Source organism: Neomonachus schauinslandi, chromosome 4, assembly GCF_002201575.2.
Source record: "Neomonachus schauinslandi chromosome 4, ASM220157v2, whole genome shotgun sequence".
NCBI lineage: Eukaryota > Metazoa > Chordata > Mammalia > Carnivora > Phocidae > Neomonachus > Neomonachus schauinslandi.
Window position 1 is genome coordinate 37480847 of NC_058406.1, and position 16184 is coordinate 37497030.

A 16184-nucleotide genomic window follows, 5' to 3' on the forward strand; every position below is an offset into this window, starting at 1 on the left:
GGATAGTTTGGCCTCACAGAGGCCATGAGTGGCATTGGGGGCAGCCGAGGGGTAACTTGAATCAGCCATCCAACGGCCAAGTGGAGCCCTGAGGAGATCGAAGCCTTGCCACCTTTACTGCCACCCCTCCAGAGTTCTGTGACAACATGGGTTCGCTCTGCTCCCAGCAGCAGGTGCACCAGCAGCTCGGCTGTGAGGACTGTGCTCCCAGCCAGATGGGGAGGACCAGGCCCCACATGTCTGCTCCCCGCTCAAGGTCACTGAGCCGGTGAATGTGGAAGAAGCATTAACTGAGCTGAAGGTATCTCAGCCCAGGCCTTGGACTCTGCTGCTGTCCCCAGCACAACATGGGCCGGGGAAGGGATCCAGCCGAGCCCTGTGGGGCTGCGGTCTGGCCTGTCTCCTGGGGGCCAAGAGACCCTTGGGAAAGACCGTGCCTCAGTCTCTCTTTGGCAAAGTGGGGGAATGATGGTGTCTTAAGCTGCCTCAAGAAAGGACAAATTGTGTCTCCAGGGACTGTTACAGAGATAGGGAAGGAGGAAGACCAGGACTGAAGAGATGGGGCCCAGGCCACATCCGCCATGAACTCCCTGTGTGATCCTGAGTAAGCTACTTCACTTCCCTGAGCCTCCCCATTCTCGCCTGGGAATGCACAGCAACTGTTGTGGGGTGCCCAGAGTGCACCAAGCTTGGCCCTCTAGCACTTCCCATCCCTGAGTGAGGCAAAAGAGCATGTACAGGCTTGGGAGACCCAGACTCAAAGTCCCCTTCTGCTGTTTACTGGCTGTGTGACCTTAAGTCTCCTATTTTTGAGCTCAGATTTAGAATCTCAGAACCAAAGCGGCCATTCGTCCCTCATAATAGCCCAAGGGGATGAACAAGATAATCCCCATTTTCCAGATGTAGAAAATGACAAAGATCCAGCCCTAGGCCTCAAATAGCTCATGGTTTAAAGGGAAGAAACAAATATAAATCAAATGTGTAACAAATCAGCGTGATAAAGATGACCAGCGGGTAACCACAATGCAGGAACAAAGCAGACGCTGAAGAGCGTGGGACGGGGGCGCACAGGGGGTGCTTGAAATGAACAGTGGGAGATAGGAGGTGTTTGCCAAGTGGCAAGGCGTGGGCAGAGGAGCAGCAGATGCAAAGGCCCAGTGGTGGGAAGAAGGTGGTCCATTCAGGGTTAAGTTGTATGGGGCGGAGATATAATGAGGCTTGGGCCAGGGAACCCGGCAAGAGCCAGATGGTGGAGGGTTGTGAATGTCATGGCAAGGAGTTGGAGTTTATATTGAGAAGGTAGAGGGAAGGCATTAAAAGGCCCTGCCTAGGAGTAAACATTGATGGAAAGCCTGCGGGACAGCACGGAGTCTACCAACTCGGCACAATCCAGATTCCTTTTTGGCAAAGCAGGCTCAACAGAGAAACACCCGAGCTGAACTCAACTTTTCTAGGTCTCAGGCCTTGTCTGTAATGTGGGATGGTGACCCTGCCCTCTGTCTGCTGCCCACAGAGGAGGTGGGCCCGGGAGTTTGGGCTCCCAGAGCTGCAAGTTTTGACAGTAAGGCTACTGTCTTTTTACAAACAAGGACAAAAGAGTTGCATCCGATCAGCTGGGGGAACAGGTCTGCTGCCAAGTTTAGTAACTGACAGATGGCTGCAAGTAGAGGGGTTGGTAAAACCAGGAGGGACCTGGGAGAGGTTACTGCAAGGACAGCGCTGGGAGGAAAGAGGATGGAAGTGAGAAGGCCAAGGAGTGAGCTGGGGTGACTGCAGCCGGGAGTTGAGACACCCAGCCTCTTCAGAGTGCTCAGCTTTGGGCAGTCCTTACTGTCCCTGAAACCCAGGCTCCTGGCCTGAAAGAAGGGGGGAGGCAGTCCTGTGTAATCACAGCGCTGTATGAATACGGATGGGAAAAGAAGACTCACATCTATTTGCAATAGCGCCTTAGCGTTCACAAAGCAGGTTACCTGCAGCATCTTTTCAGAGCGCCGTGGGGGAAGGGGGCAAGGTCTGTTGTGGGTGTCGGCGGAGTGCCCGGCACAGGACTGGGTGGGTGTTTGCATGCATCTTGCACAAGCTTCATGGCAGCCTTTGGAAATAGGTATTGATATCCCAATTTATTTTACATTGAAGGAAACTGAAATCACACTGCTAGGAAGTGGCAGAGCCAACCTTTGACCCCAAGACAGCCTGATGGCAAAACTTCAGATACTTCCACAGCAGTCCGCTGTCTCCCTCAAGTTATATCATTTCTATGGGTTTTTTTTAATATTCCTTTGACCTGAAGGACATTTTGAGACTAAAAGGAGATAAATTACTTAACTTCACCAAACTTACATAACCATATGTAAGAATAGAGTTAATATTAATTCCTATGACATAGAAAAAATTAATATAATTAAAATAAATTACATTAATGAAAATAAATAATAAAAATAAAATAAAATATGTAAAGTGCTTAGAACCATGCTTGGCACATAGGTAGTATCACATTTTAGATATGATGTACCCACTAGATAGGTAAAAATGCAAGCATATTGGTGAGAATGTGGGACAGTAGAACGCTCCTGCATTGCTGGTGGTGGTATAAAGGTCTCAGAGAGGAACTTGGAGATATCTAGTAAAGTTGAGGATGCATATATCCCGTGACCTGTCAACAGCCTTCCGTGGCTATATACCCTGGAAAAGCATTTGCACGTAGGCACAAGGCAACATACATAAGGACATCTGTATCAGCACTGTTTGTAAGAAAAAACACTGGCAACAGCTGAATTGTCCAGGAGAACAGACAGGTGAGCCGAGGCACCCAACGGACATGGGATACAGCACCTGGTGAAAAGAAGCGAACTACAGCCACACTCACTACCACGGATATTGGGGGAAAACAAGGGCCAAGGTACACAGAGTGATACGGTTTTTCAACTTTATAAAAAGTTCAAAAACATGTGAAACGAAAGCCTACACTGTTTAGGAATGTTTATGTGAATAGTAAAACTATTGGGAAAGGTGACAAAATACAAACTTATAGCTATCTGTGGGAGAAGGAGGGTAGAAGGGAGGACAAAGGATTTAAAAGGAATAGATAATATCCTGCTTCTGAAGCTGGTGAGTACCCGGGCATTCATTAAATTATGATTTATATATTATTCATTGAATATGCTTATATGGCTCTCTAATTGAATATATATATGTATGCATGTATATATATTGACTAAATATATATTTTATGTGGACTAAATATTTAATAATAAATGAAAATGCAATTATAAAGATGTATATTTGAGATGAAAAATTATGTCTTATTTACCTCTGGTTGTCTGATGCAAAGCATGTTTCCTTGCTCATAGGAGGTATTTGTAAAGTTGTTTATTAAGTGAATGACTGAATAAATGAGTGAATAGATACCTTCTAATCCTTATCTCCCCACTTTACTGCACTCCTACCAACATACATATTGGCCTGGGGCTGGATTTCTTACTTTCGTAAACTCCTGGAGACAAGAAAAGCCAGGCTAGGGAGTGTAGATGATGCCATATGGCTTATCCTCAACATGACACATATGAGAGAACTCCGTTCAGCCCTACCCATCCATCCATCCATCCATCCATCCATCTATTCATTCTTCCACTAATACATGTAATTAGTAAACATTTATTGAAAGAAATACTAATGGAGATCGGTGTAACCTCTTTAGAAATGAAGTAAATTCGCATCCGAGATAATGACTCTGCCTGTGACCACACTGTCCCAGAGGCCATGACGGTGCCCCAGTTGGATGTGGGGGGAAGGCACAGGATGCCCATAAGATTTTGCAACTCACCTTGGCACACAAATGAAGAGGGTGTTTCCCCTGGGTGGACTCGTCCTGTGATGAATACTACCTTCTGCTCTGCTCCTTCCCGAAGGTTGTCTGTAAAAGAAAATGGAAGGTTGTTCAGGAGGGCAGGGAAAGCTGAGACTGGGAGTTGGTATGTGGGATAGACGGACAGGGAAGGGACTGGGTGCTTTACATTCATTTCTTAAATCAATGGGTTAGAATCATTAAGGCCCAGCCATTGGTGACTAATGAAATTATGTCCCTGACTACCCAATATTAAAAGACTACATTCCTATTGATACAATTGATCATGTTAATATTACAATCATCTGAAGACATCCTGTGAGTGAAGCCAAATCCCAGACTCACTGATTGTGACCCTAGGCAATGTGTAAGCTTGTTTCATCACTAATACTCTCCACGTGTATAGATTAGCAAAGCAAAACTCAGAAAGCATACACAACTTGCCTAGTACACAGTAAACACAGTAAATAATGGAGTAAAGAAAGTAGCTGTTTCTATTAGTCATAGTAGCACTGCCATTTAATTAGGGCCTTTTGTGTCAGGCACATTCTATAGATTACTTAGAGTTCTACAGAAATGTGCGCAGTTAATATTCCTTTTATAGAGGCAGAAACTGATGCTCAGAGGGGTTACATAACTTGTCACACAGCTAACAGGTGTGGGTCGAGCTGAGATTAGAACTCAAGCCCTTGTTTGACCTTGATGAAGTAACAGGGACCAGATTTCTCTTTCAACTTAAGCCAACTAAAAAATCGGACAAACAGACAAAACAACTGTTTTCAGACAAGAGGCAGTGCAAGACTAATACATGAAAAAAGTATGCCCTCTGATTGCCCTGGCTCTTTGCCTGGAGGCCCATTCCAGACCAAAGAGCGGAGAGGGGTATCCTGAGCAGACCATGGAAATCTCACTGAGATTAAACTTCAGAGAGTCTGAAGCAGGTGGTAGCTGGGGGGAAACTGCACATTCCAGAGAAGACAGAGGTCTGTGGAGAAAGAATCCCAGAAATCTGTCAAGGAGTCCTCAAGTGTGTTTGCGGGTCCCAAGATGTGCATGCAGAGGGTGAATCTCACGATGTGGTGAGAAAATGACCAGGGGGCTGTGAACCACATGGCTGTCAGGGCTCACACAGGGCTAAGAGTCATTTGAATTCCCACCACCAAAGCGTTAGTCCTCACTGATCACTCAGGGCATTCAGGAGAGAACCTAGAAGGGCCATGTCTTGGTGGTGGGGCTAAACTACTCTAGACTCATTCTAACAAAATTTTAAAATCACAAAAGTTTCAAACTGGACAGAAGAAACATAACTGCCTGCCATTTAAAGTGCAACTCTCTTTAAGGAAAGATAACAAAATCCAGACACTCAACAATGTACAGTTCACAATCTCCAGCATCCAATAAGAATCATTAGACATGCAAAGAAGTAGGAAAATATGATCCAAAATCATAGCCCGAGCTCTTGCTACTTCTACAGAAATCTCATTCGTATAATAAAGTTTAGCTATTGTGCAAAGAGATTATTAGACAAAAGCAGTGGCCAAGAGTGACATTCCCAGAAGGAAGGGGCAGGAGGGTACCTAGTCCCTGGCAGAGGAAGGCCAGATCGACCCAGAACAGAACCATGACTGGAAGGAATTTCATAAATCAACATTGAGAGAAGTTGGGTTAAAGAATAATACCATCTATGTTGGAGGATGATCTGGAGGGAGAGGGGAGGTAGAAATAATTAACAGGCTTTTTACTTCTGAAATGATAGGGACAGGTTATTTTGAATGTAGTATATGATCTCAACAGTCGCACCAATGTCAGAGACTAAAATAAAAAAAATATATATATGTATTAACTTTATTAAGCCTGATTCTAATGGCTTGGGACTTGCTTGGTCTATTGGGGTGACCGTTACTGAGGTTACTGCTTCCCTAATACTAGGCGTCTGAGAGGCAGCAAGAAATACAGTGGAGCCAGAATTCATTCCCTCCCCCCCCCCCCATAATACATTCTTGAGAACTCACCCTGTGCTCAGCTCTGTGCTAGGCACCTTTAGGAACAAAGGGAGAGAGAAGTTTATGGTTTAAAAGAGGAGTTAGACACCTGAATATTTCCTAGACTGAATACAAGCTCCTCCAGGAAGAAGCTACGATTTTCATGGTTATTTTTAACACCATTCCCAGGACCCTGTGTGGGATAGCACTCAGGAATTGGCTATCGAATTAAAAATACTCATATAGATCATGGCTTATCTTAGTTAATCTTCATCATACCTCTGTGGACAGTATTAACCCCATTTTATAGGTGAAGGGACTGAGGTTCACAAAAGGAAGGGACATACATGCCCACAGTCACCTGTCTCCCTGCCTAGGACCCTCTCACTAGCATTTCTCCTCCTAGATCGACTAGCAACAATATCAGATCCTGAGTCCGCTGCATTTCTACCTACAACGTACATGAGAGAGATTGGTTCCATCCCTTTTTGCTGGTAGAAGTTGAGCTACTGCCTTTGTATTTATATTGTTTTTTCACTTACAAAACAAAAAATGAAATGCCACCAAGCCCTTTAAAAAAAAACCCTAACACTGACCCCATCTATCCCAGAAGTCCAGAAATGATAAATAGCATTACCAAGGCCCTCGGTGAATGCCAACTTTATGGATGTCTCCCCTGACCTGGTATCAACTCAGTTGCATTCAGCATTTCTGCTGACCACAGAGAAATGCAAAATGGGCATTCTATTTGCACACTAATTTTACTGAGCCCCTGCGTCTTCATAAAATGATAACATGGGGCTAATAAAAATCAAGCATCTTGGGTGTTAATATAAGCAAATGTTGATGCAGGCAGGTAACAAATTGCTTTGTCATTTTGGAGGCCATAAAAGAGCATTATAATCATCTTTAGGCAAAATGGATGGGTTGCCTTTGCTTAGCTTTTAGCTTTCATTTGCAAAATCAATTTAAGGTAATATAGCAGCTCTGAGGTGGTGTGACATGGGACACCCCTCCACCCCCCCCACCCCGTCACTGAATCTCCAGACTCGTGCAAAGCCAATTAAACATATTCTTGGAGGCGGCAGCAGGGATGACGGAGGAAGTATGCTTGAACAAAGCCAGGGTGGAAAGCAGCGGAACAATGAGACCAAGAACAACCCTGTAAGGGGTGATGAAACTGAAAGTTCATTGAGGGTGACACGCTCAAGGATACAAGGGCACACTCGTGGGGAACCTGATAGCCACACCAGACCCTTACTTGACAGAAGGTGTTTGAAGCCAAATGTGCTTTGTATAGCATCCCAACACACACACACACACCCCTTTGCCATTATATCCCTCTATCATCCACTATTTCCTTATTTATAAAATATTAATTGAACACCTATTGGGTAGCCTGGAGCTATCCACTATTACCTTCATTTTACAGAAAACCAAGGCCAAGAGACATTAAGTGACTCGTCTTAGTTCTCACAGCCCAGGACTGGCAGAGCGAGGCCCCACCCAGGCAGTCTGACTCCACCTGTGTCCCTAAATCCCATGCTACTCTGCTTCTTGTGAAGGACAATAATAGTAACCAGTTATGATAGCAACCAAGTAATATTTATTCAGCACTTACTCTGTGCCAGGCACTTTACATGTATGACCTTATTTCATTTTCATAGCGACCCAATGAAACATCTACTATTCCTACCCCTATCTCATAGATTAGGAAATTGAGATCTAGAAAGGTGAATAACTCATCTACACCTGCATAAGTGGTGCATGTGGGGGCCAGGATGAAACCCCAGGTCTTTATGAATCTCAAATGTATGCTCTTCACACCTCTTGGAGATTAAATAGGGTCCATGGGTGGTTTTTAAAATATACCCAGAAATTCTTCGTGAATCTCTTCCCTTCGAGAGGTGGAGATGAACCCCCTTTCCCTTCAGTGTGGGCTGGACAAACAGGCTTGCTCTAGCAAATAGCATACGGGGGGTGGGTGAAGGCATGTCACTCTTTTGAGATTGGGCTACAAAAAGACTGTGGCTTTCATCTTGGGTGATGGCTCGCTCTCCTTCATCGCTCACACTGAGGAATCCGGCTGCCATGATGTAACACTCAGGTAGCCTGTGGAGCCCTCACCTGTCTGGGGAGGAGCCGAAGCACCCAGGAACAGAGGCCAGCCAAAACCATTTGAGCAAGCTTGGAAGGGTATCCTCCAGTCCCAGGTGACCGCAGCCCCGGCCACCAGCTTCCTCCAACCTCCTGAGCCAGAGCTGTCCTGCATAGCTGCTCCTGCCCTCCTGGCCAACAGAAACTGGGAGATGATAAGTTGTTGTTCTAAGACGCTGAATTCTAGAGGAAGTTGTCAGGCAGCAATTGACTAAATAATTCTCCTGGAGATGGCCAAAGAAAGCTTGCACCTTATCTATTGATGCCCAGCCTGAGTAAGACCAGAGCCGTAACCCTGGTGTCAACATGGAAGGAGAGCCTTAATGAATCAGATCAGTCATCAGTGGATCTGTGGCTGGTGGAGGCACTAGAAGATGCCAAGAGGCCCCACAGAGCACTAGCTGGGCCCTCTGAGGACAAAAGTCTCCCAGAAGTTCACATGGTCAGTTTGGTATCCCTTATCTTCCCTGAAAGTAATTCTGACAGTAACTTGTCCTAGGGAGTGAGCTGTTCTGTGGAGAAGGAAGGGGTGGTGAGCTGGGAGGGGAATGTGGAATGTTACAACAGGAAAAGGACTTTTTGTCCTCCCCAGATCTAAGCCTTGGTCATTTTATTGACTTCATGATCCCTGAAGGCCATCACTAAGGCAAGAAAAGACCTTCCTACTGGTTTCCAAACCAGACCAGTTGCCTTGTTTTCTCGAATACTCCAGGGCCCAAACGGGTCCACACTACCACGAAGCTGGAGAAAAAGACATCCCGGCAGCAGTACCAGCACGGTGAGCTGGCATCTGCCTGTGGGTCCGCTCAGGACAAGAAGGGTCCTGTCCTTGATCTCCCCGTGCCATCCTTGACCATCCGTCCTCCACCCTGCCAAAGCCATCTTCCTAAAGCTCAAATGGGAGCCACCACTCCCCCTGCCTGCAATCCTTCAGCAACTCTCTGCCGTCCTCGGGCAAGTCCAGCCTCCTCGGTGCAGCTCCCCTCGTCTCTAGTTGCTGCTGGTCGCTGCCCGCTCCAGCCCCTTCCCCAGCCCCAGGCTCAGCCATTCCTGGCAGCGTCATCAGCATGAAGGCTCTTCCACACCTCCACGCTTGGATACATGCTTTTCTCTCTGCCTGGAATGCCAGCCCCCATCTCAGCTGTCTGCCTTACTCCTACTCCACCTTTCAGACTCTGCTCAGATGTGCCTCCTCTGAGGAGGAAGACACAGAGCGATCATGGATCTTGGACTTGTTCTAGGCCACCCGTGGCGTTAATGTGCCAGATCTGATCTCCTCAGCACAATAGTTTTGACTTTCCCCTATAAAATATGGCATGTGGAAGGTAAGGTGAGGCTCTCATTCCGCAGTTGATGCTGACTGTAAGGAGAGGACAGGAGCTGGGAATGACAGTGAGAACATGCTCAAGGAGCAGGATTTCTTGTACATACATTTATGAGAAAATGGTGTTTAGGAGGCATCGGCAGAGCTTTCTGGGAGAACCTGTGAATGCATCTGGGTAGAGAGGAGCCTTGATGAAGGGCAAAGACATCCAGGGCTGACTCAGCCAAGCTGACTGAGGGTGAATCCCACAGGAGGGGAGGGCCACATGAGGGACACTGAGAAAGACACTGGTCCTTGTGTTTCTTCTGTCCCCTGAGGGGGTCCAGGCCTGCTGCCTTCCCAGACAGATAGACCAGGGTTCCTATGAAGGCCCCACAGATTACGGTCCGTGAGGCCTCTGGGAAATTACTTACACATTCTGAGCCTCAGTTCCCTGTAAAATGAGACTAATAATCCCTAGCTCACAAGATAAACCTTAAGCAAGAGACTTTAAGTCCCTGCCCTATGGCTTTGTCTATAATACCAGGTCCCATTTATTGAGAGAAGAGCCACAGGAATAGGGTTGCTCAGCGCTGTGGCTATTTTCAGCAGGGTAACTGTTTGTGTGGGGCCCTGTGCTGTGCGCTATGCGATGGATCTCTGGTCCCTGCCCACTAGATGCCAGGAGCACCCCTCTCCCCAGGTGTGACAATCAAAAATAGCTTTAGACCTCACTAAGTGCTCAACATCTCCTTGGAGGCAAAATTGCCCCTGGTTTGAATATTTTATAAGCCTCTATAAGAATATTTTACCTTACTCAGACTGGCCTTGTCACCATCTTCCCAAGTAAACGTTTAATCTCCTAGACTTTGTCTTTTCCCCAACTTCTCCAAAAAGCCTTCCCAGATCCCTCCAGACCACAGTGCCTTCCCTCTCCTGCCCTCTGACCTCACAGAGTTCATCTGGACCCCTTATCTGGTCATACGTCATTTGCTGCCTTGCATAGGCAGGACCAAAAGCCACAGCCTGGATCTGTCCCCCCCCAATGCCAGTGTCAGCTCTTCTGGGCCTCGGGGCCATTGTGAGAAAATGTGGTGTGGGTCCTTCCACTCCCTAGACACGCCGCCCTCTGGGTCACGTTCCCTCAGCTAGGGGCAGCTCTCCTGCAGCCTAGACTCTCATAGTTGCATGGTAGACTCATGTGTGCTCCAGGGCTGGGTCTCTACGCTCAATGAGAAGGAAGAAGAGAACAGGGATTACCACTGAGAAGAGGACACTCATGACCGAGAAGTGCTCCTGAGGAGAAAGGAAGCATTAATTCTGGAATTTCAGGCCTTTGGGAAAAGCCTCTCTTGTTCACCTCCTATGTCTACAACACATTCAAACCACCCTTTTGGCTTTAAACAGCAGTAAGAAGGCCTCTGGCTCATAGGAGGCTCATAGACGTCATCAGCACTGCAGAGCCTGTGGGGTCACTGAGTAGAACATTCTTACTGTGAAGATGAAGGGAGAGGCCCAGAAAGGACAAGTGACTTGTCCCAGCCCACGGGGCTAGAGACTGGTCAAGCCAGCTCTGGAATGCAGGGCATGGGACTCTAACCTCCAGGCAGCCTCCTCTTAGGACAGCAGGCTACTTTCGGCAATGTCCCTTCAGGCCGGCACCTGCAAACTTTCAAGGAGGAGGGGAAAGCCGAAAAGCTATGGACCTAAGTACAGAGTGTGAGGGCCAGCTGTCACCATGAGGTCACCTTGACAGAGGAGCAGCACTCCACTCAGGCCACTGCTGCTGGGCTAGGAAGCTTATAGAGCCGCCTTGCCCTAGGCTGGCACTCCAGGCCCGTGAGGAGGAACGCTTGCAACCTTCCGGCATAGGCTAATGGCAGGAGGGCTCTACCTGCCACCATCTGTCTTGATCCCAGCACCCTCCAAGGGCCTGCAGAAAGTCAGAACCAGACCTGCCCATTCTGACTTCCTGCTGAGGTGGGGTCTCCTGGGAAACAGAAGGAAGACTCCGAGACTCCCTGTGGGAGCTTTACAGGGAATTGCTCTCGGGAACACTTGTAAGAAGTGGGAGTTATGCAGGATTGGGGCAATCTCTATGGTGACCTGAATCAATCCCACGGGGAGCTCTGGGCCAGAAGGGCCCTTCGCGTTGTTCTAGGAGGCAAGGGGGCTGGCTCTGTGTCTTGCATTGACTGGATGCGGGCTGCCTCGAGGGCAGGGGTGTAACCTCAGGTAAGGCAGCTTCCTTTGGCTGAGTGCAAGTTCTAGGAAGGAAATCAGCAGCGAGATGTCAGCCACCAGCACTCACGGGAAGTGAGGGAATTGGTCCTGAAGTAGAGCGGGGTGGTGCGCAGTGTCTGCTACACCAGCCTTTAGCTGAAGCAGCTGAGAACAGGGCAGACCTGAGGCCCCCCAAAAACGGGAAGGCCGAGGATCTTTTTCTTTTTTAGTGCAATTCTCTACATATGTTCTAACACTGACCAAATGCCAAACTTGGGGCTGGACCCTGAGGACATGGAGACGAACCAGACGCTGTCCCTGCCATCCAGGAGCTCAAAGACAAATGGAGAAGAAAGCTCAAGCCTGGCTTTGCAGTCTGAATTTAAACCTGAATTCTAGAGTCAAACGGAAGGTTAAACCCAAGCTTTGCTGCACATGGCATTGAGCTCTGAGATCATGCATTTCCTCCTCTGCAAAATGAGGATAATGATACTGACAAGGGATCTTGGAAGAATTAACTGAGATAATGCATTGGGTCTCTGCACGTGACCTGATGCATAGTATATGTTCAAAAAATGGTAACTGACAGGGGACGCCTGGGTGGCTCAATTGGTTAAGTGTCTGACTCTTGGTTTTGGCTCAGGGTCACGAGATTGAGCCCCATGTCGAACCCCATGTCAAGCCCCACATCCGTCCGGCTCTGCACTCACAGGAAGTTGGCTTGAGATTCTCTCTCCCTCTGCTCCCCCCCACCCCAAAGAATAAATAAGTCTTAAAAATGGTAACTTACACTTAGAGGTCACTTGGTCCAACTACCTCATCTTATGATGCAGACACTGAGGTCACTAGACTCTAAGCAACACCAGAGTCATTACTTTGTCTTTCTCACTTGTTTTCCCAGGACATCACACACAAAAGGTGCTCAATAAATGCTCCTGGAATAGTTGTACTCATTGCTCTTTGGTTGAATGAGCTTATGAGGCTAGAACTGAGCGCCCAGGCTTTCCCCAACACGTGTTCTGCCTTTCATCTCTCCCGGCCTCTAGAAATTCCTCACCAGATTCAGTTTCAGCTTATTAGCAAATGCAAATTGAATTACGCTGTGCCCTTTTGCAACAAGGACAACAAAAACAGTTTCCCCAGGAAAAGAGGGCGAGAAGAGGTGAAAGCTGGGATGAAAGTCGAAGACAATACATTCTAATCAAACTTGATAAATATGTAAATTAAAGCAGCTAAACAGTTGGCTTTGACAAATGACTTGTCGGTAATGGATTTTTCCACAGCGAAGGCGAGAGTTCAGCCTGTCTGCTGCTGTTCCCCGGCACCCACAAGCTGACGGGCAGGCGCAGGGATGCTAGGAGGCAGAGCAGAGAGCGAATGCTTCCTTTAACGCCATTTGTGGGGCACCTGCTACGTGCTAGGGATAGCCAGTGAGGGGGGAACCTCTGTCTCCTAGATGAAGGAGCCCAGGGAAAGGCGGGGAAGGGCCACCGGACTCCACAGGCTGTGTCCTGAGGAGCCAAAGCAACCAGCTGTTGAGGAACATAAATTCAATCCCTCCAGTGGTTCTATTACCGCCTGGAGGTCTCACCAACCCAAAAGTGAGTGCCTTGCAGTTCTTTTTCCCCTCACAGGACCTGACTGACACAGGAGTGTTCAGAAAAGAGATTCCCTAAGCTTGCGACATAGCTCCAAACTGACCGCTTCCTATGCCCACTCTCATCTCTGTTTTCCCTCTGTAAAATTAGCTGTTGGATAGTCCCAGATATGGAATACAAGAAAAAAAAAATTAGCTATTGGAGGCAGCCCAGCTGAAGGCCCGTATAGCAAGGAGCAGAAAGGAGCCGAGGGACTGCAGGTCCTCTGCAAAATACAAGACCATTGTCATTGTAAGCTCTAAATGTGTATGGGGGTGGGCATTACTTAGCAATAGATAGCCAGAATAATTGTTACGAAACTGAGTATTCTAGCAGATTTTTAAACAATAGTCAGGGGAGGGGCGGTGAAAACGGAGCGGGTTTGAGCAGTTTGTGTGTGCCAGGTACTTTTCATACATTATGATCCAGGCCTCACCAGACCTGGGGAGAATGGTCTTATTTTCCTCCTATCACAGATAAGAAATCTGAGATTGAGTGCATTGCCCAGGGCCACCCCCACAGGCAAGAGTCACAGGTGGACTTTCTATCTCCTTTCTATCTCCTGAGACTAGTCTTTCTTCTGACACCTCCAAAGGGAAAAGCTCATTCCTGAGTTATACCAGATAAAAGACATTATTTTGTGTGTACTTGGGTGCAGGCCCATGCATACATCTGCTTCTGGCTCAAACTCCTACAGATTCCTGAGTTTTTGTGCAAAGTTATCAGAATTGAGTCCAAACAAATTCAAGGTGAATGGTTTGCAGGCTTGGAAAGACACTATTAATACAATTTCTTCAAACAGAGAACCAATATTTGAGTGCTCAAAGTAGCTTCAGGAAAAGAGTTTCCTGGTAGGGCTGGGAGTAATGTGATCCACGCCGAGAGCTGAGGATCTGTCTTGCCCAATGCTGGAGGAATTCAGATTTGAAGAGTGTTCTTTCTTTCCTATTAAGATCTTCATTGACTTGTATAAAAATACCACTTTCAATCTCAAATCCCCACTGGCATCTTTATATAAGCACTGAAAATGCTACTGGGCTTTGGAGATTTCATTTAATGAAGGAAAAGTATTTCTATTAAAGAGTGTAATTTTTTTTTTTCTCTCAACACAACATCTTCAGAGGAGCCAAGGAAGCTGGATTGTTCTGGGCTCTGAGAAAACAAACGAACCCATGCCTCACCCATGACGTGGTTACACAGACTACAAAATGGCAACAGCTAAGGGAGGCAAGGAAGGGTGGGGGGTGAGGGGGAGATAAGAGCGGTTATGATAGAGGAACTCCCACATACCCTGCCTTCACGGTTTAGGAAGCACTGGGGCTCTCACGACGGGGGGAGTGCTGTTGCCACCACCCAAACTCAATCCCCCATCTGTGTTGTCTGAACAGCAGCTCCCTTCCCTCCGCACCTCTCCTGGGCCCTGTAATCCCTTCTCAGTGCAGAGACCCCACTCTCCTGCCAGTCCTGCAGGGGTTCCCCTTGTACTGGAGGTGAACCTGGGCTACCGACTCTGGCCTGCTTGTCCCCTGCCCACCCCCACCCCGACTTCTTACCCCTCCCTCGCCTGCTCATCCTCTTTCCAGTTTCTCTGCCCTGTCTGGGGGGGGGGGGGTGCTCCCCTGGCTTCCAGAAGCTGGCTCCTTACCGCTGAGGTCTTTTCCTTCGAGCTCAGTAGCCCCATGGCAGCAGGAACTTTGTCTTACTAACGGCTACGGACCCAGGTCTAACATGGCACCTGGCAGACCCACCTGCCGACTGCCTATTTATGGAGTCAGCACATACAGCTGACAGGTATTGAGTGATGTGTGCTGGGCAGGGGGAGGGCCATAGGAATAAGACTGAAGAGGTGGTTGAGGGCCGCAAATTAGCCAAGATCACACAGCTGGTGGCTGGTGAGACCAGAACGGATCTCTGTAGGATGAATGATAAAAGCTGGGCTCCTTCTGCCTCCCTGGGGCTCCTCCACCCCCTCACGGAGAGGGGAGCCATAGAGTGCGAGGGGGTGGGAGGCACTTAGGTATGGCTGTGCCACTCACTAGCTGTGTGGTCTTGGGAAGGTCAGTCCATGTCTGGGTGCCTCAGTCTCCTCATCCATAAAAGGGGAATCATCATCATCATCATCATCATCATCATGTTTTTGGGTAGTCGTGAGGACTAGATGAGTTGGAATCAAGCATCAGTAATAGTGCTTGTCACATGATAAGCCCTCAACTGAACGTTTGCTCTTCTTCGTCATTCAGCAAATACTTCTAGGGCTCCCAGTCACCCCCTGGCCTGGGAAGCTTTCCACACAGCCAGACAGTGGGTTACCCTCTGCCCTTTCCCCTCCTCGCCCCTTGCACTGTTACAGCAATGGCCCATCTGTATAATAGAACTTTGCTTTTAGCCCCTGCCTTTCCTCTCTGGTGACTGAGCAATTTGGGGCCAGAAGCCCTGCCTTGTTCAACTCTTCCTGGCATTCATTTCCTTTGCCTGAGACAGAGGAGGGCATTTTGACATGGTTGTTTTAATATAAAAAGTTGTGAAATGACTGCATCGAATTGTAAAATGCTTCTGAAAATTAGCAGGTACTGGGTGAAGCAGCCCCTCCCCGCAAAAGCCCGAGAAAGGTTTGATCTGCACCGTCTGTTGCTCCCACCAGTTCTTTCCTGCCCCTGCTCCCCTCAGCGCCAGCCTTGACCAGGAGCCCACCACGCCCAGTCTCTCCCCTCCCACCGTCCCCTCAACCCCCTCGCCAGAAGTCTCATCAGGGAGGGGGAAGTTCAGGGGCGAAGGGAGGTAGCCTGAAATGTCTCCTTGGCACATTATTTGGCAATGTTTTTTATTATTTATTTATTTTTAAAGATTTTATTTATTTATTTGACAGAGAGAGACAGCGAGAACAGGAACACAAGCAGGGGGAGCCGTAGAGGGAGAGGGAGAAGCAGGCTTCCTGCAGAGCAGGGAGCCCAGTGGGGGCTCAACTCCAGGACCCTGGGATCATGACCTGAGCCGAAGGCAGATGCTTAATGACTGAGCCACCCAGGCACCCCTTGGCA

General features: G+C 48.0%; 1 protein-coding gene across 1 annotated transcript in view; it reads right to left on the reverse strand.

The window, feature by feature from the left end:
* Positions 1-16184, reverse strand: part of AGBL4 (AGBL carboxypeptidase 4) — a 1445284-nt gene that overhangs the window by 120851 nt on the left and 1308249 nt on the right. Inside the window, exon 7 of the mRNA XM_021683893.1 lies at positions 3824-3913. Coding sequence (XP_021539568.1) covers positions 3824-3913 — 90 coding nt within the window. The remainder of the gene's footprint in view (positions 1-3823; positions 3914-16184) is intronic.